The 23,861-nt window shown below is 38.6% G+C and overlaps 1 protein-coding gene across 9 annotated transcripts in view; it reads right to left on the bottom strand.

The window, feature by feature from the left end:
* The window catches only part of PCNX1 (pecanex 1), a 223,015-nt gene that overhangs the window by 30,023 nt on the left and 169,131 nt on the right, over nucleotides 1-23,861 (bottom strand). For all 9 annotated transcript variants that reach the window (XM_030930409.1, XM_010360621.2, XM_010360624.2 and 6 more), the window contains 2 exons: nucleotides 14,440-14,693; nucleotides 11,940-12,170 (listed from right to left, as the gene is read on the bottom strand). In XM_030930409.1, coding sequence (XP_030786269.1) covers nucleotides 11,940-12,170; nucleotides 14,440-14,693 — 485 coding nt within the window. The remainder of the gene's footprint in view (nucleotides 1-11,939; nucleotides 12,171-14,439; nucleotides 14,694-23,861) is intronic.

Raw genomic sequence — 23,861 nt, forward strand, 5'->3', positions numbered from 1 at the left:
TTTCAAAGTACTTACTGGGATTATTGATATTACCCTCTCCTGAAAATACAATATTTCTATCTATTAGCTACTTATTTTTTTTCTTTTCTTTTTTTTCTTAACTACTTATTTTTGACATAACTTGACAAGCAGGCAATTAGTGGCAGATGAGTTAGCCTATTAGTGACTATAAACATAGTAAAGAAAATCAAGTTGATATTCACAAATATTGTTTCTCCTCAACCTTTTTATTTTTTAACAATTACATACTTTACAGTTGAAAGAAGCTGGTAACTGTCCTGTTTCTCCCTCTAAGAAAGCCGAAATAATAATCACTGATTACCTTACATAATACTAAAGAAAATCTTGGTAGCATCTCAGTTACCAAAAAACAATCCAGAGCAGTGCTTCTCAAAGTATAGTCTTAAGACCAACAGTAACAACATCACCTGGAAACTTGTTAGAAATGCAAATCTCTGGCCACTCCAGATCTCTGATATCAAATTCTGGAGATGGAGTCTAGCAATCACTCTCCAGGTGATTCTAATCCATGCTAAAGGTGAAGAATCAATGATACAGGCTAATAATTAGCTTAATTATTCTAACTTTGCCAATGGTATTTATTTTTGGCTTTATAAACCATTAACTTATAAACACAATAGGGGAACGGTCTAAGATATTAACTTACTATTGATAGGTTAATTATCACGAACTTGATAATTTAGTTAATGGCGACTGTGTTAGAGATGTCCTAGTTGCTTGCCAATTAGATTGTTTCTAAAGACATATTACCTCTTACAGCACATACTCTAGTTTCATCAAGTAGGCATTTTGAAAAAAATTTTGGGTCCAGGTTACAAAACAGCAAATAAAGAGTATGAGAGCACTAGTTTAAAGAAATACAAAAGAAAAATATAAGAGAGTGGGTGTAGACTTGAAGTCGTATATAAAAAAAAAAAAAACTAAAGGTAGTTACAATGGGTGATAAAATGATAGGTGATCTTCACTCTTTTTTTCTTCTTCTCTACCTCCCTTCCCCTGTCAACTTTCTAGATTAAAAATGTATTGTTTCTGTGATGAGAAAATTTTTTTTTAATTCAGTTCAGATTTACCTCAGCCAAGATGATTCAATAGAGACCATATCTACCCCCCTACCTGAAACAGCCAAAGAACTGGGCAGAATACATGACACAACAGTTTTCAGACACTGGACACTGGTCCCTGAGAGACAGGAAACAAATGCGGTATCCCTACAACTGACCGAGCTTATTACCTAGAAAGCTTCCAGACCACAAGAAAGGGGAGCACAAATTGAGCCGGAGGCCTCTGAGTCAGCTGGAGCTCACAGGGCCGAGTGCTAGAGAGAGCTACTGAGAGAGGGAGGTGAGGGAACTCAGAGATCTGCAGCAGAGTGCTGATTGGCACACGCAGAGAGGACCCTAGGCTGAGAAAAGAATCATCCCAACGGAATAGAAAGGAATAGCAGAAAACCTTGGGACTGGCTAGAACACTCAGGATGGCATTGTCTTGGTCATGGGGAAGAATTAGCCCCAGACTAACAGCTGCTCTGATCCCTCCAAAGCAAGTCCTGAAAGGATCAAACTGTCCCCAAAGAACTTAACTGTGTCACAAAATGAAGTTCAAGAATTATTTACAGGAATACAGAAATATCCAGCACCCTTGAGGGTAAAATTCAAAAGAATGACATCTAATAAAATATTGACAGGCATGTAAGTAGCAGGCAAATAGGATCCATAATAAGAAAAACAATCAATTAACCACTCAATCAAAACTGACCCACAACTGACACAGATGTTAGGCTTAACCCACAAGGATATTAAAACAACTATTTTAACTATATTCCATAAGCTTAAGAAGGCAGAGGAATGACTGAGCATGTTGAATGAGACATGGAAGATTTGTAGAAAGGACCCAAACCAAACTTCTAGAGATACAAAATGAAGCAATGTCTAAGACAAAAAATATACTGAATGGGATTATTGGTATATTAATTCAGAAGAAAAGATAAATGATCTCAAAAAGTTAGCAATAGAAACTATGCAAAATGAAATACAGAGAGAAAAAAGATTGAAAATAAATGGGGCATCAGGGAGCTGTAGGACAATCAAGCAGCCTAATATAAACATAATTGGAGTTCCTGCAAAAAGGGGAGAGGAAAACAGAAAAAAACTATTTTTAATAATGGTGGAGGGAGAGTATTGGAGTAATCCAGAATAACTACTCTGATCCTTGTTGATAAGGAAAATAGAGAACCAGGCACCTGTGTGGCTCCTAAGGATGGGCTGAAGCTGGGGTCCGGGCCTTGTGACTGAGAAGACTGTTAAAGCTAAAACCACCTCTATTCCTGCCTTGATGACACCTATCCAGAAGTAGAAAAATGCTCTCCTTTTAATCCTATAGATTTTGAGAATTTTGACCTGCCTGAGGAGCACCGGAATGGACACCTCCCCTTGAATGGCGTGCCTCTTGTGGTTCTGGATGGGAGAGAGAACTGGAAAAGCTGTTACAGCTGGGGTCCCCCCTCACCAGTGAAGATGCCCTCTCCACTGTAGGAATCCAATTTGTTGCAGTCTCCTTTGATCATTCTGTTGATCCTGAATGTTTGCTTATGACACAGATATTTATATTTCTTAGTCCTTTATAGTTTGTGTGTGTTTTTATTAATAAAGCATTTAATAGATTTTTTTTTAAATCATGAAAAGTCTCCAAATCTGAAAAAAATTATGTACCTACAGATTCAAGAATCTCAATGAACTTCAATAACCAGAAACAGGTGGATGGCAAGATGGGCGAACAGGAACAGCTCCAGTCTGCAGCTCCCAGCAAGATCAAGGCAGAAAGGAGGTGATTTTTGCATTTCCAACTGAGGTACCTGGCTCATCTCATTGGGACTGGTTAGACAGTGGGTACAGCCCACTGAGGACAAGCAGAAGCAGGGTGGGGAGATGCCTTACCCGGGAAGCACAAGAGGTTGGGAACTCGTTCCCCTAGACAAGGGAAGCCATGACGGACCATGCCGTGAGGAATGGTGCATTCCAGCCCAGATACTACGCTTTCCCCATGGTCTTCACAAGCCAAAGACCAAGAGATTCCTTTACGCGCCTACGCCACCAGGGCTCTGGGTTTCAAGCACAAAACTGGGCAGCCATTTGGGCAGACACCGAGCTAGCTGCAGGAGTTTTTTTTCATACCCCAGTGGCACCTGAACGCCAGCAAGACAGAACTATTCACTCCCCTGGAAAGGGGGCTGAAGTCAGGGAGCTAAGTGGTCTAGCTCAGTGGATCCCACCCCTATGGAGCCCAGCAAGCTAAGATCTACTGGCTTGAAATTCTCGCTGCCAGCACAGCAGTCTGAAGTTGACCTGGAATGCTCAAGTTTGGTGGAGAGAGGGGCATCCGCCATTACTGAGGCTTCAGTAGGCAGTTTTCCCCTCACAGTGTAAGCAAAGCCGCCAGGAAGTTTGAACTGGGCAGAGCCAACCACAGCTTAGCAAAGCCCACTGTAGCCAGACTGCCCTTCTAGACTCCTTCTCTCTGGACAGGGCATCTCTGAAAGGCAGCAGACCCAGTCAAGGGTTTATAGATAAAACTCCCATCTCCCTGGGACAGAGCACCTGCACCTGGGGGAAGGGATGGCTGTGGGCACAGCTTCAGCAGACTTAAACATTCTGCCTGCCAGCCCTGAAGAGAGCAGCGGATCTCCCAGCACAGCATTCGAGCTCTGCTAAGTGACAGACTGTCTCCTCAAGTGGGTCCCTGACCCCTGTGCATCCTGATTGGGAGATACCTCCCGGCAGGGGTCAACAGACACCTCATATGGGAGAGCTCTGGCTGGCACCTGGCGGGTGCCCCTCTGGGACGAAGCTTCCAGAGGAAGGAACAGGTAGCAATCTTTGCTGTTCTGCAGCCTCCACTGGTGATACCCAGGCAAACAAGGTCTCAAGTGGACCTCCAGCAAACTCCAGCAGACCTGCAGCAGAAGGGCCTGTTAGAAGGAAAACTAACAGACAGAAAGGAATAGCATCAACATCAACCGAAAGGATGTCTACACAGAAACCCCATCTGAAGGTCACCAGTATCAAAGACCACAGGTAGATAAATCCACGAAGATGAGGAAAAACCAGTGCAAAAAGGCTGAAAATTCCAAAACCCAGAAGGCCTTTTCTCCTCCAAAGGAACACAACTCCTCACCAGCAAGGGAACAAAACTGGATGGGGAATAAGTTTGACAAACTGACAGAAGTAGGCTTCAGAACGTGGGTAACAACAAACTCCTCCAAGCTAAAGAAGCATGTTCTAACACAATGCAAGGAAGCTAAGAACCTTGAAAAAAGGTTAGAGGAATTGCTAACTAGAATAACCAGTTTAGAGAAGAACATAAATGACCTGACGGAACTGAAAAACAGCACAAGAACTTCGTGAAGCATACAGAAGTATCAATAGCTGAATCGATCAAGCCAAAGAAAGGATATCAGAGATTGAAGATCAACTTAATGAAATAAAGCATGAAGACAAGATGAGAGAAAAAACAATGAAAAGGAATGAACAAAGCCTCCAAGAAATATGGGACTATGTGAAAAGACCACACTTACATTTCATAGGTGTATCTGAAAGTGATGGGGAGAATGAAACCAACTTGGAAACATTCTTCAGGTTTATTATCTAGAAGAACTTCCCCAGTCTAGCAAGACAGGCCAACATTCAAATTCAGGAAATACAGAGAACACCGAAAAGATACTCCTCGAGAAGAGCAACCCCAAGACACATAATCATCAGATTCACCAAAGTTGAAATGAAGGAAAAAATGTTAAGGGCAGCCAGAGAGAAAGGTCAGATTACCCACAAAGGGAAGTCCACCAGACTAACAGCAGATCTCTCTGCAGAAACCCCACAAGCCAGAAGAGAGTGGGGGCCAATATTCAACATTCTTAAAGAAAAGAATTTTCAACCCAGAATTGCATATCCAGCCAAATTAAGCTTCATAAGCTAAAGAGTAATAAAATCCTTTACAGACAAGCAAATGCTGAGAGATTTTTGTCACCACCAGGCCTGCCTTACAAGAGCTACTGAAGAAAGCACTAAATATGGAAAGGAAAAACCAGTACCAGCCACTGCAAAAACACACCAAATTGTAAAGACCATCGACACCATGAAGAAACTGCATCAATTAACGGACAAAATAACCAGCTAGCATCATAATGATAGGATCAAATTCACATATAACAATATTAACCTTAAATGTAAATGGGCTACATGCCCCAATTAAAAGACACACATTGGCAAATTGGATAAAGAGTCAAGACTCATCAGTGTGCTGTATTCAGGAGACCCATCTCATGTGCAAAGACACACACAGGCTCAAAATAAAGGGATGGAGGAATATTTACCAAGCAAATGGGAAGCAAAAAAAAAAAAAAAAAAAAAAGCAGGGGTTGCAATCCTAGTCTCTGATAAAACAGGCTTTAAACCCACAAAGATCAAAAAAGACAAAGAAAAGCATTACATAATGGTAAAGATATCAATGCAACAAGGAGAGCTAACTATCCTATATATATATGCACCCAATACAGGAGCATGCAATTCATAAAACAAGTGCTTAGAGACCTACAAAGAGACTTAGACTCCCACACAGTAACAGTGGGAGACTTTAACACCCCACAGTCAATATTAGATCAACAAGATAGAAAATTAACAAGGATACTCAGGACTTGAACTCAGTTCTGGACCAAGCAGACCTAATAGACATCTACAGAACTCTCCACCCCAAATCAACAGAATATACATTCTTCTCAGCACCACATCGCACTTATTCCAAAATTGACCACATAGTTGGAAATAAAGCACTCCTCAGCAAATGTAAAAGAACAGAAATCATAACAAATGGTCTCTCAGACCATAGTGCAATCAAATTAGAACTCAGGATTAAGAAAATCACTCAAAACCACACAACTACATGAAAAACCTGCCCCTGAATGACTCCTGGGTAAATCACGAAATTAAGGTAGGAATAAATAAGTGCTTTGAAACCAATGAGAACAAAGACACAGTGTACCAGAATCTCGGGGACACAGGTAAAACAGTGTTTAGAGAGAAATTTATAGCATAAATGCCCACAGAAAAAACTGGGAAAGATCTACAACCAACACCCTAACATCACAATTAAAAGAACTAGAGAAGCAAGAGCAAACAAATTCAAAAGGTAGCAGAAGACAACAAATAACTAAGATCAGAGCAGAACTGAAGGAGACAGAGACACAAAAAACCCTTCAAAAAATGAATCCAGAGCTGTTTTTTTGAAAAGATCAACAAATAGACTGCTAGTTAGATTAATAAAGAAGAGAGACGAATCAAACAGACACAATAAAAATGATAAAGGGAATATCACCACTGAACCCACAGAAATACAAAGTACCATCAGAGAATACTATACACACCTCTATGCAAATAAACTAGAAAGTCTGGAAGAAATGGATAAATTTCTGGACGCACACACACTCCCAAGTATAAACCAGGAAGAAGTCGAATCCCTGAATAGACCAATAACAAGTACTGAAATTGAGGCAGTAACTAATAGCCTATCAACCAAAAAAGCCCAGGACCAGATGGACTGAGAGCTGAATTCTACCAGAGGTACAAAGAAAAGCTGGTACCATTCCTTCTGAAACTATTCCAAACAACAGAAAAGAGGGACACCACCTTAATCATTTTATGAGAATAGCATCATCCTGATACCAAAACCTGGCAGACACACAATAAAAAAAGAAAATTTCAGGCCAATATAACTGATGAACATCAATGAGAAAATCCTCAATAAGATACTGGCTGACAGAATCCAGCAGCACATCAATAAGCTTATCCACCATAACCAAGTTAGCTTCATCCCTGGGATGCAAGGATGGTTCAACATATGCAAATCAATAAACGTAATCCATCACACAAACAGAACCAATGACAAAAACCACAAGATTATCTCAACAGATGCAGAAAAGGCTTTTGATAAAATTCAACATCCCTTCATGCTAAAAACTCTCCATAAACTAGGTATTGATGGAACCTATCTCAAAATAAGAAGAGATATCTATGACAAAACCATGGTCAATATCATACTGAATGGGCAAAAGATGGAAGCATTCCCTTTGAAAACCGGCACAAGACAAGGATGCCCTCTCTCACCACTCCTATTCAACAGAGTACTGGAAGTTCTGGACAGGGCAATCAGCCAAGAAAAGAAATAGAGGGTATTTAAATACGAAGAGAGGAAGTCAAATTATCTCTGTTTGCAGATGACATGATTGTATATTTAGAAAACCCCACTGCCTCAGCCCAAAATCTCCTTAAGCTGATAAGCAACTTCAGGAAAGTCTCAGGATACAAAATCAATGTGAAAAATCACAAGCATTCCTGTACACCAATAACAGACGAACAGAGAGCCAAATCATGAGTGAACTCCCATTCACAATTGCTACAAAGAGAATAAAATATCTAGGAATACAGCTTACAAGGGATGTGAAGGACCTCTTCAAGGAGAACAACAAACCACTGCTCAAGGAAGTAAGAGAGGACACAAACAAATGGAAAAATATTCTATGCTCATGGATAGGAAGAATCAATATTGTGAAAATGGCCATAATGCCCAAAGTAATTTATAGATTCAATGCTATCCCCATCAAGCTACCACTGACTTTCTTCACAGAATTGGAAAAAACTACTTTAAATTTCATATGGAACCAAAAAAGAAACCACATAGCAAAGACAGTCCTAAGCAAAAAGAACAAAGCTTGAGGCATCATGCTATCTGACTTCAAACTATATTACAACGCTACAGTAACCAAAACAACATGGTACTGGTACCAAAACAAATATATAGACCAATGGAACAGAACAGAGGCCTCAGAAATAATGCCACTCATTTACAACCACGTGATCTTTGACAAACCTGACAAAAACAAGCAATGGGGAAACGATTCCCTATTTAATAAATGGTGTTGGGAAAACTGGCTAGCCATATGTAGAAAGCTGAAACTGGACCCTTTCCTTACACCTTATACAAAAATTAACTCAAGATGGATTAAAGACTTAAACATAAGACCTAAAACCATAAAAATCCTAGAAGAACAACTAGGCAATACCATTCAGGACATAGGCATGGGCAAAGACTTCACAACTAAAACACCAAAAGCAATGGCAACAAAAGCCAAAACTGACAAATGGGATCTAATTAAGCTAAAGAGCTTCTGTACAGCAAAAGAAACTATCCTCACAGTGAACAGGCAACCTACAGAATGGGAGAAAATTTTTGTAATCTATCCATCTGACAAAGGGCTAATATCCAAATCTACAAGGAACTTAAATTTACAAGAAAAAAACCAACCCCATCCAAAAGTGGGTGAAGGATATGAAGAGACACTTCTCAAAAGAAGACATTTATGTGGCCAACAGACATATGAAAAAAAGCTCATCATCAATGGTCATTAGAGAACTGCAAATCAAAACCACAATGAAATACCATCTCATGCCAGTTAGAATGGTGATTACTAAAAAGTCAGGAAACAACAGATGCTGGAGAGGATGTGAAGAAATAGAAACAATTTAACACTGTTGGTGGGAGTGTAAATTAGTTCAACCATTGTGGAAGATAGTGTGGCGATTCCTCAAGGATCTAGAACCAGAAATACCATTTGACCCAGCAATTCCATTTTGGGTATATACCCAAAAGGATTATAAATCATTCTACTATAAAGACACGTGCACATATATGTTTATTGCAGCACTGTTCACAATAGCAAAGACTTGTAACCAACCCAAATGCCCATCAATGATAGACTGGATAAAGAAAATGTGGCACATATACAACATGGAATACTATGCCACCATAATAAAGGATGAATTCATGTCCTTTGTAGGGACATGGATGAAGCTGGAAACTATCATTCTCAGCAAACTATCGCAGGGACAGAAAACCAAACACTGCATGTTTTCACTCGTAAGTGGGAGTTGAACACTGAGAACACATGGACACAGGGAGGGGAACATCACACACTGGGGCCTGTTGGGGTGTGGGGGGCTATGGGAGGGATAGCTTAGGAAAAATACCTAATGTAGATGACAGGTTGATGGATGCAGCAAGCCACATGGCTTGTGTATACCCATGTAACAAACCTGCACTTTCTGCACATGTATCCCAGAACTTAAAGTACAATAATAATAAAAAAGGAAACATGAGAAAACTAAACTAAGGCACATTGTATTTAAATTGCTTAAAACCAGTAATAAAGAGAAAATCTTAAAAGCAGCCAGTGAAAAAAGATATTATATTGTACCTACCATTTTTTCAGAGGAACAAAGAAAAGAATGACAGTGGACTTCTCATCAGAAACAATGCAAGCCAGAAGACAGTATAGCAACATCTTTAATTTGCTGAAAGAAAAAAACTAGTTCAAGCCTGGTAGCACTATTTTGTTACTGTTGGAGAAGGCATGTGCCCTACTCCCTAAATTGCATTAGAAATTCTCACCAAACGGTGGCTCAAGCCTGTAATCCCAGCACTTTGGGAGGCCGAGACAGGCAGATCATGAGGTCAGGAGATCGAGACCATCCTGGCTAACACGGTGAAACCCCGTCTCTACTAAAAAATACAAAAACTAGCTGGGCGACGTGGCGGGCGCCTGTAGTCCCAGCTACTTGGGAGGCTGAGGCAGGAGAATGGCGTAAACCCGGGAGGCGGAGCTTGCAGTGAACTGAGATCCGGCCACTGCAGTCCAGCCTGGGCCACAGAGCAAGACTCCGTCTCAAAAAAAAAAAAAAAAAAAAAAAAAAAGAAATTCTCACCAAAAATTCTTGCTAATACTAACAATAAAGTGAAAGAAATACTTGTCGTTTGAAAAGTAGGAGAAAGAAACTGAGATGAATCCTTTCATTTTCGCATTGAAGGTAATTTTAATGCAGTTAGTTCAGGATCAATCTTATACTATCTTGAAAGGGAACTACCGAAGAAGGGTCTAAGGCAGCTTTTAAACATTCAGATGAGGGCACTACAGCTTGAAGTCAGCAAGTCTGGCCTGATTAACGTCCCCAGGAAGAGGTTATTCTGGGAATGCTGATTCAGAGAATAGCATGCAAGATCTTAAGGAGATGAAGACAATCTTGTTCAACTTAAAAGAAAAACTAGGGCAAATGGGAGACCATATAGCTGGAAAAATACAACTGATAATTTTCTTCTAAAGAGACTGTAAGAGTAGAAAATAAAACAGACCAGGATTAGTGAAATAAGCTACCTGAAGAGACTGGGGATACCCAAGTTTAGAGATAAACCTTTTGAATATATGATTTATTACCAATCAGGACTTCCTTGAGCCATGTTCATGACCTCAGCAATAATCTCTAAAGGTCCTTAAGGTAGGATGGAACCCTGTTCCTGAGTGGGTACACTGTGAACCCCTAGACCAAAACATCATGATTAAATCACAACAAAATAACCAATATCATCTGAGCCAAAGGAGAGCTATAGAATAATATGACTTCCCATTACTTCTCCCAACAACAGTCAGTCCAAGGATTTGAAAACAGTATGCAAAACATTTTAAGTATATTTTATTTATGAAAAAATAAAACTACTTGTTATATGTTTGGAAGAAAGAAGTTTAGCTTTGAGGTCCTCTATTTCCAGCCACTGTCTACTGGTCTTCTGAGCCTTTTGTGAGGTTATTTTATCCAACTCACTATTCCTTCTTTTAAGATATACTACTCTGCTCCATATAAACTGCACATCTAGTACAAAAGCTCAAAGCCACCACTCACAGAGGAAGTACAAAATGCTCCTGTTCTTACTGATGGAGTAAAAAGAGGCTGATATGATGGCTGTCTTACTCTAAGTGGTGGCAAAGGAAGGACTAAACCAAGTGCTAAATCTGAAGATGGTCAGTATGTACCTCCTAGACCATGATAAAGGCACCAGTTGTCAAGATAGCTCACTATGCTACATGATAGTGGGTAAACCTGTACATAGGACACTGGTGGTTCAACTACACAAGTCCTTTGCTTAAAAAGCAGTAGTGGTGGTAGGAATTAGCTTTGTAATCACAGGCCTTGGCATTGTGATTATGTTACATGGAGTCTGACCAGGGGTGTGATACTACCACAAAAATCATGAGACCTAGAAGGAAGCCGTAGTTGCTGAAGTCCCTAACTCATCTTACTTTTAGGATAAGACATGTTATCCTAATGTGTGGATTGTGAACCACCAGAATTAAAATCACCCCTAGTGATTCCCAGCCTAGACCTAGATCAGAATCTTATAGGTGGGGCCCAGGAATCTGAATTTTTACAAGTTCCTATGCCTTTTTTACTCACATTAACATTTGAAAATCAATGGTCTAGATCCACACTGTCCAATATGGTAGTCACTAGCTACACGGGCTCCTAAATTTAAATCAGTTAAAATTCAATAAATTTACAATTCAGCTTTTTAGTTGTACTAGCCACATTTCACGTGTTTCACAGCCACATGTGGCAGTGACAGCACATTTCCAACACTGCAGAAAGCCTATTAGCCAGCACTGGTCTAGACTTTGTATTTGGGACAAAGACATCTAATTATCCTTAAGTGTGGCAGACAGAGGTAGAATTTCTTAAGGACTAGATTTTGAAGGGTAATGTGTGGAATGTGAATGTATGTGCATGCCTATGCATGCCCAGGGTAGAGGAGGTGCTACCTGGACAACGAGACTGGGACACTGCAAATGAAAGAAAGAGGGAGGTCACTTCCTTTAACCTGTTTCGGCAGAGTTGGTTTGGCCTAACCATAATGAACCAGTTAGGTTATCTTAACCAGAAGATCAGAAAGAGGAAGGTCTGGAAAAACTGACCTCATAAGAACAGGGACATTCTTTGCATCTTTGGAAAAACCTGGATTCAAAGAGTTGTAAATGAAATAAACTCTACCTTTGCTCTTCGGGAAGAGCAGTACTCTATCCAGTTGAGGTAAATCACACAGAAACTCTCCCTAGATATGCCTGCCAGTCGGTGGTCATAGTCTTCATCAATGTTTGGATTAAAGGTCGGGTCCACATCGACATAATTGCGATCGGCACACAGACGAAGTCCTTCCTGCATTGTCTCATTAGCTAGCCACTCCTCTAGCTTAGAAGAGGTTGTAACATAATAAATGATACCCTAACATGAACAAGACAAAAAAAAAAAAAAAAAAAAAGAATTCAGATTAAATTACAATTTCAATTAACTCAGATTCGTCAATGAAATAAATTCCAATTATTTATAATGATATAAATTCCATTACAATTATTTATAATGATATAAATTCCCCCTCAATATTCTACATATATATTTTAAGAATACTATAATAATATACCTCAGGCCTTACTGGATGAAAAAACATCTAATACTTTAAAATCACAACCATAAATTCAACAAAGCAACTTCAAAACAATTCTGTTTATTTTATTTTATTTTATTTTACTTATTTATTTATTTAGAGACAAAGTCTTACTCTGTTGCCCATGCTGGAGTGCAGTGGCGTAATCTCGGCTCACTGCAACCTCTACCTCCTGGGTTCAAACAATTCTCATGCCTCAGCCTCCCAAGTAGCTGGGATTACAGGCGCCCACCACCACACCCAGCTAATTTTTATATTTTTAGTAGAGATGGGTTTTCACCACGTTGGCCAGGCTGGTCTTGAACTCCCGACCTCAAGTGGTCCATCTGTCTCAGCCTCCCAAAGTGCTGGGATTACAGCTATGAACCACTGCACCTGGCCCTAATCTATTGATTTTAGAGCTTTTGAACTTAGGATATTTCAAAAGAGGTTAAAAAAAAAAAAAAAAAAAAAAACACTTTACTGTAGTGCATTTATTTTGAATAATTTATCATAGAGAGTTATTAAGGCCATCTGGTGGTCCGAGGCCAAGTTATAGAGATATATATTTATAACTAGAAAAGAAAATGCCACACTCACACAAGAGTAAAAAATACTGTGAAATCAATCTCTAGTTTCCTGAGGTTAGGTTTAGCCAAACATTAAATGGAAGGCTCAATGTTCATCCCAATCAGCAAATAAGGTGGTGAGGAGAGGTAACAACATAAGATACGAAAATTTCAGGCTGGGGATGGTGGCTCACGCCTATAACCCCAGCACTTTGGGAGGCCAAGGTGGGAGAACTGCTTGAGCCCACAGTTTGAGAGCCTGGGCAACATAGTGAAACCTCATCTCTACAAAAAAATAAAAAATCAGCTGGGTGTGGTGGCATGCAGCTATAGTCCCAGTTACTCAGGAGGTTAAGGTTGAGTGTAATGCTTGAGCCCTGAAGGTCAAGGCTGCAGTGAGCTACAATTATGACACTGTACTCCAGCCTGGACAACAGAATGAAACCCTGTCTCAAAAAAAAAAGAAGAAGAAGAAAAGAAAAAAAGGTGTGAAAAATTCAGATGTTGGTTATTAAAGCTTAGCACACATTTCCTTCTTAAAAATACTGGTTTTACCTGCAAGCCCCTAAGTCACAACCATACTGTATTTCTATAAACTCTTCAGCAAAAATAGAATCTCTTGTGCAGTAAAGGATTAACCTTGCCCAATGAGGGGTTTGGCCTTTACCCTTGGGTTGTAGGGGGTAACCTCTAAGCCTTGGCATGCCCTTCCTGTTAAACAGTCTTTGTTCAGCTGGGGACCTAGAGCCACACAGTATCAGCACGACCTCTGGACGTCCTGGAGGCTTATGTTGGCCATGTGGATGGTCAACCACGTCTACGTGACAGGACACCAAGCTCAAGCAAGCTTCCTTGGTGGACAACATCCCGTGAGTACTGCCATGCTTCACTGCTGGGAGAAACAGGCATCTGCACAATTCTTAGCAACTTACTGAACCTATGAGTGGTCTTGGGGAACCCAAAATTACAGTTGATATCAGAAGTGAGGGTGGTCTTGGGGACCTCCTGAATTTTGCAATATTTTTATTCAGTTTGTTGAATGAAAGCTGTGCAAAGCAGTGGTCAAGAGCAAGGGCTCAAGAGTCAGACAAGCATGGGTTTTAAGCCCCAAACTCTACTTGTTAGAGGACCTTGGCCAAGTTAACTTCTGATCCTTACGTTGTTTATTTGTAAAATAGGGAAATACTTATTTACAGAAGACAATCACGTGTGTATGCATATTTGTGTGTACATATTCCTTAGCACAATGCCTAAAACACAAGCTACAAATGTCTAGCTATTATTAATGAATGAATGGAATGAATTTCAGTAAACAAAGAGAAAGCAAGACGTTAGTAGGTCTATTTTTATGGACTTTTCTGGATCCTAGAGAATTTAAATACTCAGAAGCAAAGCATAAGTTAAAAAAAAGTATACGCATATATATATACTTACATATATATACACGTTATTCCCAAGAAACTCTGATTATCTGAAGATCTAAGCAGACACAAACTCTTACCTTGACATAGTAAGTTGTGAGTACTTTCCGAAGATCAAAGACTTGAAGCATAGAAGCAGCACTATTATCAGTGATGCTATACCCCTCCAGAATATACTTTGTGACTATCACTTCCCAAGCTAGCCATCGCTGGCTAAATGCAGCATTAAATGAAAGCATGTGAGGAATATGGCCAGGTTCACAACAGCAAAATCCTTCATCTTCCTCTACACCTTCAGTAATGGCCTCCACTTCCCGTTGTTGACAGTAGGTACCTTAAAGAGAGAGAGAGAGAGAGAGAGAGAGAGAGAGAGAGAGAGAGAGACCATTACAAAGGGGGAAAAACCAGAAAGTGGGAAAAATGAATGCAAGGACACATGAGATTTAGAAAAAATACATATTTTATCACAATTGAAAGTATATGATGGATTTGCCTTAGAATATTCATTAATGAATTATAGCAAACACCAGAAATCACGCATATTCTATATTCATATCCTGCTAAAACACAATGTGCATTAGCATTAGCACACTACAGGTTTTTTTGCTTGTTTGTTTGTTTGTTTGTTTTGAGACAGAGTCTCCCTCTGTAGCCCAGGCTGGAGTGCAGTGGCGTGATCTCAGCCCACTGCAATCTCTGCCTCCCGGGTCCCAGTTCAAGCAATTCTCCTGCCTTAGCCTCCAGAGTAGCTGGTATTACAAGCATGCGCCACCAGGCCCAGCTAATTTTTGTATTTTTAGTAGAGACGGGGATTCACCGTGTTGGTCTTAAACTCCAGACCTGGTGATCTGCCTGCCTCAACCTCCCAAAGTGCTGGGATTACAGGCGTGAGTCACTGCACCCACACTACGGGTTCTGATAATTCATGTGGTAAAGTAATTTTAGTATTGACTTACTGATTTCTAAATGTTTTAAATGGGTTTACAATTGTGTTTGTATCAAATGAAGCACCAAAGAGTAAAGGCACATCTCCTGAAGGTCTGAGTTAATTTTAAAAATACAAAAACCAGTGGAATGTTATTGAAGTAAAAATACAAAAACAGATTAAACATACAATGAGACCCATAGCAATTTAGTGCCAGTAAAGTATCATCTGTTACACTAACGTCAGTTTTCATTTTGTTCTGTGGTCTTGTTTCAATTCAATTTGTAAATTCCTTATATTATGTAAAGACTATAATCATACTTAACTGTATAAAAATCAGACTGCACAATAGTTTTTTCTTCTTTAAAAGTAATATTAATACATACACCATCCATGTCTGAAAACCACTGCTTTGAGAGAAACTGATACCATGACACCTAGTCCCAGCTGATAGTGGTGGTGGTACAATGAAAGATAAGGCTAAAAAGGTTTTTATGGCCAAGCTAAGGAGCTGTGCATTTAGCCCTCTATAGCCCTCAATAATTCCATTATTTCATTTTTTTGTTTAATAACTGTCACCAACACTTCCATAATAATGTTACATAGAGTTGACAAGAAAAACCCTTGACTTGAACCTGACACTAACAGGAATACATGCTGTGGGTGACCATTTTATATGATACTCCCTAAAAATACACAGGCATACCTTGTTTTACTGTGCTTTGTTTTATTGCTCTTTGAAGGCACTGTGATATCTACAAATTGAAGGTTTTTGACAACCTTGTGTCAAGCAAATCTATTGGTATCATTTTTCCAACAGCATGTGCTCACTTCCTGTCTCTGGATCTCAAACATTTTATTACTATTGTATCTATAATGGTGAGTCCTCATTACTCCCTATCATGAGAACAGCAAGGGGAAAATGCACCCCCATGATCTAATCACGCCCCACCAAGCCCCCCCAACATTGGGGATTACAATTCAACATGAGATTTGGGCAGGGACACAAATCCAAACCATATCACCAGGATAGGCCAAAAGTTAGGCCTCATGTACCAAATGGCCAGGTTGTGAATGCAAAGGAAACATTATTGAAGAAAATTAAAAGTGCTACTCCAGTGAACAAACAAAAGATAAGAAAGCAAAAAAGGCTTATTGCTGATATGGAGAACGTTTGAGTGGTCTGGAGAGATCAAACCAACTACAACATTCCCTTAAGCCAAAGTCTAATCCAGAGCAAAGCTCTAACTCTACAATTCTATGAAGGCTGAGAAGCAAGGAAGCTGCAGAAGAAAACTGGAAGCTAGTAGAGACTGGGTCATGAGGTTTAAGGAAAGAAGCTGTCTTCACAACATAAAAGTGCACGGTGAAGCCGCAAGTGCTGACGTTAAAGCTGCAGCAAGTTATCCAGAATATCTAGCTATGATCATTGACGAAGGTGGCTACACTACAACAACAGATTTTCAAAATAGACTAAACATCCTTACATGGAAAGAAGATGCCATCTAGGACTTTCACAGCTAGAGAGGAGTCAATGCCTGGCTTCAAATCTTCAAAGGACACGGTGACTCTCTTTGAAAGAGTCCAATGCAGCTGCTAAGTTTAAGCTGAAATGCTCATTTATCATTCCAAAAATGCTAGAACCTTTAAGAATTATGCTAAATTTACTCTGTGCACTATAAAGGGAATAACAAAGACTGGATGACAGCACATCTGTTTATAGCATGGTTTACTGGATATTTTAAGCCTACTGTTGAGATCTTCTGCTCAGAAAAAAAGATTCCTTTCCAAATATTACTACTCATTGACAATGCACCTGATCACCCAAGAACTCTCATGGAAATGTACAAGGACATTAGTGTTGTTTTCATGCCTGCTAACACAACATCCGTTCCGCAGTCTGTACATCAAGAAATAATTGCAACTGTCAAGTCTTATTACTTAAGAAATAAATTTTGTAAGGCTATAGCTGCCACAGAGGGATTCCTCTGATGACTCTGGGCAAAGTAAACTGACAATTTCCTGGAAAGGATTCACCATTTTAGACGCCAGTAAAGACACTCATGATTCATGGGAGGAGGTCAAAATGTCAACACTAATAGGAATTTGAAATAAGTTGATTGTAACTCTCATGGATAACTTTGTGGGGTTTCAAGACTTCAGTGGTGGAAGTAATTGCAGATATGGCAGGAATAGCAAGAGAACCAGAATCAGAAGCGAAAACTAAAGGATGTGGCGGAATTGCTACAATATCCCAATAAAATGTAAAGAGATGAGGTGTTGCTTCTTATGTGTGAGAAGAAAGCAGTTTCTTGAGAGGAAATTGACTCCTGGTGAAGATGTTGTGAGCCTTGGTTAAAATGACAACAAAGGATTTAGAATATTACATAAACTTGATTAATAAAACAATAGCAAAGTTTGAGAGCACTGACTCCAGTTTTGAAAGAAATCATATTGTGGGTAAATGCTATTAAACAGCATTGCATGCTACACAGGAATCCTTCATGAAACAAAGAATCAATAAATGTAGCAAACTTCATTGTTGTCTGATTTTAAGATCTTGCCAAAGCTGCCCCAACGTTCAGCAATCACCACCCTGACCAGTTAGCAGCCATCAACATCGAGGCAAGACTCTCCATCAGCAAAAAGATCACAACTCACTGAAGGCTCAGATAATTCTTAGCATTTTTTAGCAGTAAATTTTTAAAATTAAGATATGTAGTACATTCTTTCTTTAGCCGTAATGCTATTGCATATTTAATACACTACCATATAATGTAAACATAACTTTTATATGCAGTGGAAAACCAAGCAATTTGTGTGACTTCCTTTATTGCAATATTTACTTTATTGCAGTGGTCTGAACCCAACATGCAATATCTCCAAGGTATGCCTGTAATACATATACATGTTTTTCAAAATAGTAAGAACATATGCAATATTATAAAGTGTCTTTTAAACCAATAATAGAAATGAAATTTAATGAAATGTTTTCTGACACCTTTTGAAGACCATGTTTTACTACAGTGACCTTTTAAAACAGAAATAATTCTATTAATTTGCTAATATTTAAATTGATTTAAAAAATAAAAAATGGGTGAATATTTTTAGAGCTACTATATGGTTTGGCTGTGTCCCCACCCAAATCTCATCTTGAATTGTAGCTCCCATAATTCCAAGTGTTGTGAGAGGGACCTGGTAGGAGATAGGTGAATCATGGGGGCAGTTCCCACATACTGTTCTCATGGTAGTAAGTCAGTCTCAAGAGATCTAATGGTTTTATAAGGGGTTTCCCCTTTTGCTTGGCTCTTATTCTGTCTTGTCTGCTGTATTGTAAGATGTGCCTTTCACCTTCTACCATAACTGGGAGCCCTCCCCAGACACGTGGAACTATAAGTCCATTAAACCTCTTTTTCTTTATAAATTACCCAGTCTCAAGTGTTTATCAGCAGTGTGAGAACATACTAATATAGGCACTTATAAAAAAGGACTGCTAATTTCTGCTTACTTTGCAATTGCAGGATTTTTGCATCTATAGTCACAATCAAAATTAAACTATACTTATTTTTTATAAACGTATATACGTATATATACACATACATATATACATATATTTGCATATGTGTATATATGTATATAAGTATATATCAGATAATATACAATGTATATTAAAACATATATTATATAAATATATTTATATATGCACATATACATACATGCATGCATATATACAAATATAAATGTATATACATATATGTATATACAATTATATACACATGCATGCATATTTATACATGTATACATATGTGCGTGCATGCATATTTATACATGTATGCATACATACAGGCATGCATGTACATATACACTTATGCATACACACATGCATGTATACATGCATGATGTATATATGTATACATACATGTGTACATACATGTATAGATGTACATAAGTTCACATAAAAATAACTATAATTTTGCTTGTGACTACAGATGCAAAAATATATGTATATATATTCTTGTATACATATATACGTGTGTGTGTGTGTGTGTGTATACAAACCTAAAAAGCCTACCAACAAAGAGTCCAGGACTGGATGGATTCACACAGTATATGTATGTATACATATATGTGTGTATATATACATGTATACATGTATGTGCATATATGTGTATATGTATATATACACATGTGTATATATATGTGTGTCTGTGTATATATATATATTTTGAGATGGGAGTCTCACTTTGTCACCCAAGCTGAAATGCAGTGGCGCGATCTCGGCTCACCGCACCCTCCACTTCCTGGGTTCAAGTGATTCTCCTGCCTCAGCCTTCTGAGTAGTTGGGATTACAGGTGCCTGCCACCATGCCTAATTTTTTTTGTATTTTTAGTAGAGATGAGGTTTCGCCATGTTGGTCAGGCTGGTCTTGAACTCTGGACCTCAGGCGATCTGCCCACCTTGGCCTTCCAAAGTGTTGGGATTATAGGCGTGAGCCACCGTGCCCAGCCCACTGAGTCGCATTTTGATATCAGTATTACACTAGTTTTTTAAAAGCTTGGAGAAATTCAGCTTTTTTCTCCATGTGCTACAACGAGTTAGAAATTTCTAGAATAAACTTCCTGAGCCTTTTTTTTTTAAATTGTGAAACTGAACAACCTGCTCCTGAATGAATACTATAATGACTACTGGATATATATAATGAAATGAAGGCAGAAATAAATAAGTGCTTTGAAAGCAATAAGAACAAAGACACAACGTACCAGAATCACTGGGACACAACTAAAACAGTGTTTAGAGAGAAATTTATAGCACTAAGTGCCCACAAAAGAAATTAGGGAAGATCTAAAATCAACACCCTAACATCGCAATTGAAAGAACAAGAGAAGTGAGAGCAAACAAATTCAAAAGGCAGCAGAAGACAACAAATAACTGAGATCAGAGCAAAACTGAAAGAGAAACCCAAAAAACCCTTCAAAAAATGAATCCAGGAGCTGGCTTTTTGAAAAGATCAACAAATAGAAAGACTGCTAGTTAGATTAATAAAGAAGAAAAAAGAGAAGAATCAAATAGACACAATAAAAAATGATAAAGGGGATATCACCACTGATCACACAGAAATACAAAGTACCATCAGAGAATACTATAAACACCTCTACGCAAATAAACTAGAAAGTCTAGAAAAAATGGATAAATTCCTGGACACATACACCCTTCCCAAGCATAAACCAAGAAGAAGTCGAATCCTTGAACAGACCAATAACAAATTCTGAAATTGAGGAAGTAATTACTAGCCTACCAACCAAAAAGAGTCCAGGACCGGAAGGATTCACAGTTGAATTCTACCAGAGGTATAAAGAGGAGTTAGTACCATTCCTTCTGAAACTATTCCAAACAATAAAAAAGGAGGGATTCCTCACTAACTCATTTTATGAGGCCAGCTTCATCCTGATACCAAAACCTGGCAGAGACACAACAACAAAAAAGAAAACTCCAAGCCAATATAGCTGATGAACACTGATGAGAAAAATCCTCAATAAAATACTGGCAAACCGAATCCAGCAGCACATTAAAAAGCTTATCCACCATGATCAACTCGGCTTCATCCCTGGGATGCAAGGATGGTTCAATATATGCAAATCAATAAACGTAATCCATCACACAAACAGAACCAATGACAAAAACCACATGATTATCTCAATAGATGCAGAAAAGGGCTTTGATAAAATTCAACACCCCTTCATGCTAAAAACTCTCCATAAACTAGGTATTGATGGAACCTATCTCAAAATAAGAAGAGCTATCTATGACAAACTCATGATCAATATCATACTGAATGGGCAAAAGCTGGAAGCATTCCCTTTGAAAACTGGCACAAGACAGGGATGCCCTCTCTCACCACTCCTATTCAATAGAGTACTGGAAGTTCTGGACAGGGCAATCAGGCAGGAGAAAGAAATAAAGGGTATTCAAATAGGAAGAGAGGAAGTCACATTGTCTCTGTTTCCAGATGACATGATTGTATATTTAGAAAACCCCACTGCCTCAGCCCAAATTCTCCTTAAGCTGATAAGCAACTTAGCAAAGGCTCAGGATACACATCAATGTGCAAAAATCACAAGCATTCCTATACACCAATAACAGAGAGCCAAATCATGAGTGAACTCCTATTCACAACTGTTACAAAGAGAATAAAATACCAAGGAATACAACTTACAACGGATGTGAAGGACCTCATAAAGGAGAACTATAAACCACTGCTCAAGGAAATAAGAGAGGACATAAACAAATGGAAAAACATTCCATGCTCATGGATAGGAAGAATCAATATTGTGAAAATGGCCATACTGCCCAAAGTAATTTATAGATTCAGTGCTATCCCCATCAAGCTACCACGGACTTTCTTCACAGAATTGGAAAAAACTACTTTAAATTTCATATGGAATCAAAAAAGAGCCTGCATAGCCAAGACAGTTCTAAGCAAAAAGAACAAAGCTTGAGGCATCATGCTATCTGACTTCAAACTATACTACAAAACTACAGTAACCAAAACAGCATGGTACTGGTACCAAAACAAATATATAGACCAATGGAACAGAACAGAGGCCTCAGAAATAATGCCACATATCTACAACCATGTGATCTTTGACAAACCTGACAAAAACAAGCAATGGGGAAATGATTCCCTATTTAATAAATGGTGTTGGGAAAACTGGCTAGCCATATGTAGAAAGCTGAAACTGGACCTCTTCCTTACATCTTATACAAAAATTAACTCAAGATGGATTAAAGATGTAAACATAAGACCTAAAACCATAAAAAACCTAGAAGAAAACCTAGGCAATATCAGTCAGGACGTAGGCATGGGCAAAGACTTCACAACTAAAACGCCAAAAGCAATGGCAACAAAAGCTAAAATTGACAAATGGGATCTAATTAAACTAAAGAGCTTCCGTACAGCAAAAGAAACTATCATTAGAGTGAACCGGCAACCTACAGAATGGGAGAAAATTTTTGCAATCTATGCATCTGACAAAGGGTTAATATCCAGAATCTACAAAGAGCTTAAACAAATCTACAAGAGAAAAACAACCCCATCAAAAAGTGGGCAAAAAAAGTGGGCAAAGGATATGAAGAGACACTTCTCAAAAGAAGACATTTATGTGGCCAACAAACAGATGAAGAAAAGCTCATCATCAATGGTCATTAGAGAAATGTAAATCAAAACCACAATGAGATACCATCTCATGCCAGTTAGAATGGCAATCATTAAAAAGTCAGGAAACAACAGATGCTGGAGAGGATGTGAAGAAATAGAAATCCTTTTATACTGTTGGTGGAAGTGTAAATTAGTTCAACCCTTGTGGAACAGTGTGGCGATTCCTCAAGAATCTAGAACTAGAAAAACCATTTGACCCAGCAATCCCATTAATGGGTATATACCCAAAGGGTTATAAATCATTCTACTATAAAGACATGTGCAAATATAAGTTTATTGTGGCACTGTTAACAATAGCAAAGACTTGGAACCAACACAAACGCCCATCAATGATAGACTGGATAAAGAAAATGTGGCGTGTATATACCATGGAATACTATACAGCCATAAAAAAGGGTGAGTTCATGGCCTTTGCAGGGACATGGATGGAGCTGGAAACCATCATTCTCAGCAAACTAACACAAGAACAGAAAACCAAACACCGCATGTTCTCACTCATAAGTGGGAGTTGAACAATGAGAACACATGGACACAGGGAGGGGAACATCACATATCCAGGCCTGTTGAAGGGTGGGGGGCCATGGTAGGGATAGCATTAGGAGAAATACCTAATGTAGATCACTGGTTGATGGGTGCAGCAAGCCACCATGGCATGTGTATACCTATGTAACAAACCTGCATGTTCTGCACATGTACCCCAGAACTTAAAGTATATTAAAAGAAAATTGCGACATGAAGTTGAAACTATTTCTTAGGTTTTATGTGTTATTACTTCACATAATAACACATTCTTTCTGGGAAGTTTATCAAAGATTTTTAAATGAAGAAATAACACAAGAGTTGTATTTTGTGCAGATCACTGTTAGTGGTGGACAGAAATCAGATGTGGTAAGAGGAAATGTAAAAGTTTGGACAGTTACTTAACTGAGGTCTCTTTGTTCGCAGCAGCAGAATAAGGAGAATGGGATACCTGAATTAAAGCAGAATGTTTTTACTCTACAATTCTAATCCCAAGACTATTTCTACCCAATATGCCCTACTAATATATTTTGCTCAGAAAATGAAGTCCATAAGTATAGGAATTAATATTAATAATTGAAAAAAGAATTTTTTTCTGAGCAAAATATATTATGAGGAAATATTCTATTTTCAATTATCAATATTAATTAATAGGGATTCTAGGGTATCTATGAGGAACTATTACCAACTGTTCCCTAGATTAGCTACATCTTCCAGCCACTTCATAATGAATATACTGATAAAACTAAATAAAACAATCATGAAAACTAGATCTGTTTAAACTAATCTGAGTAAAATGGAAAGGAATCTAGTCAGCCAAACATACTATTGATGTGTAAAG

The sequence above is a fragment of the Rhinopithecus roxellana genome, chromosome 5 (assembly GCF_007565055.1).
Source record: "Rhinopithecus roxellana isolate Shanxi Qingling chromosome 5, ASM756505v1, whole genome shotgun sequence".
NCBI classification, from domain to species: domain Eukaryota; kingdom Metazoa; phylum Chordata; class Mammalia; order Primates; family Cercopithecidae; genus Rhinopithecus; species Rhinopithecus roxellana.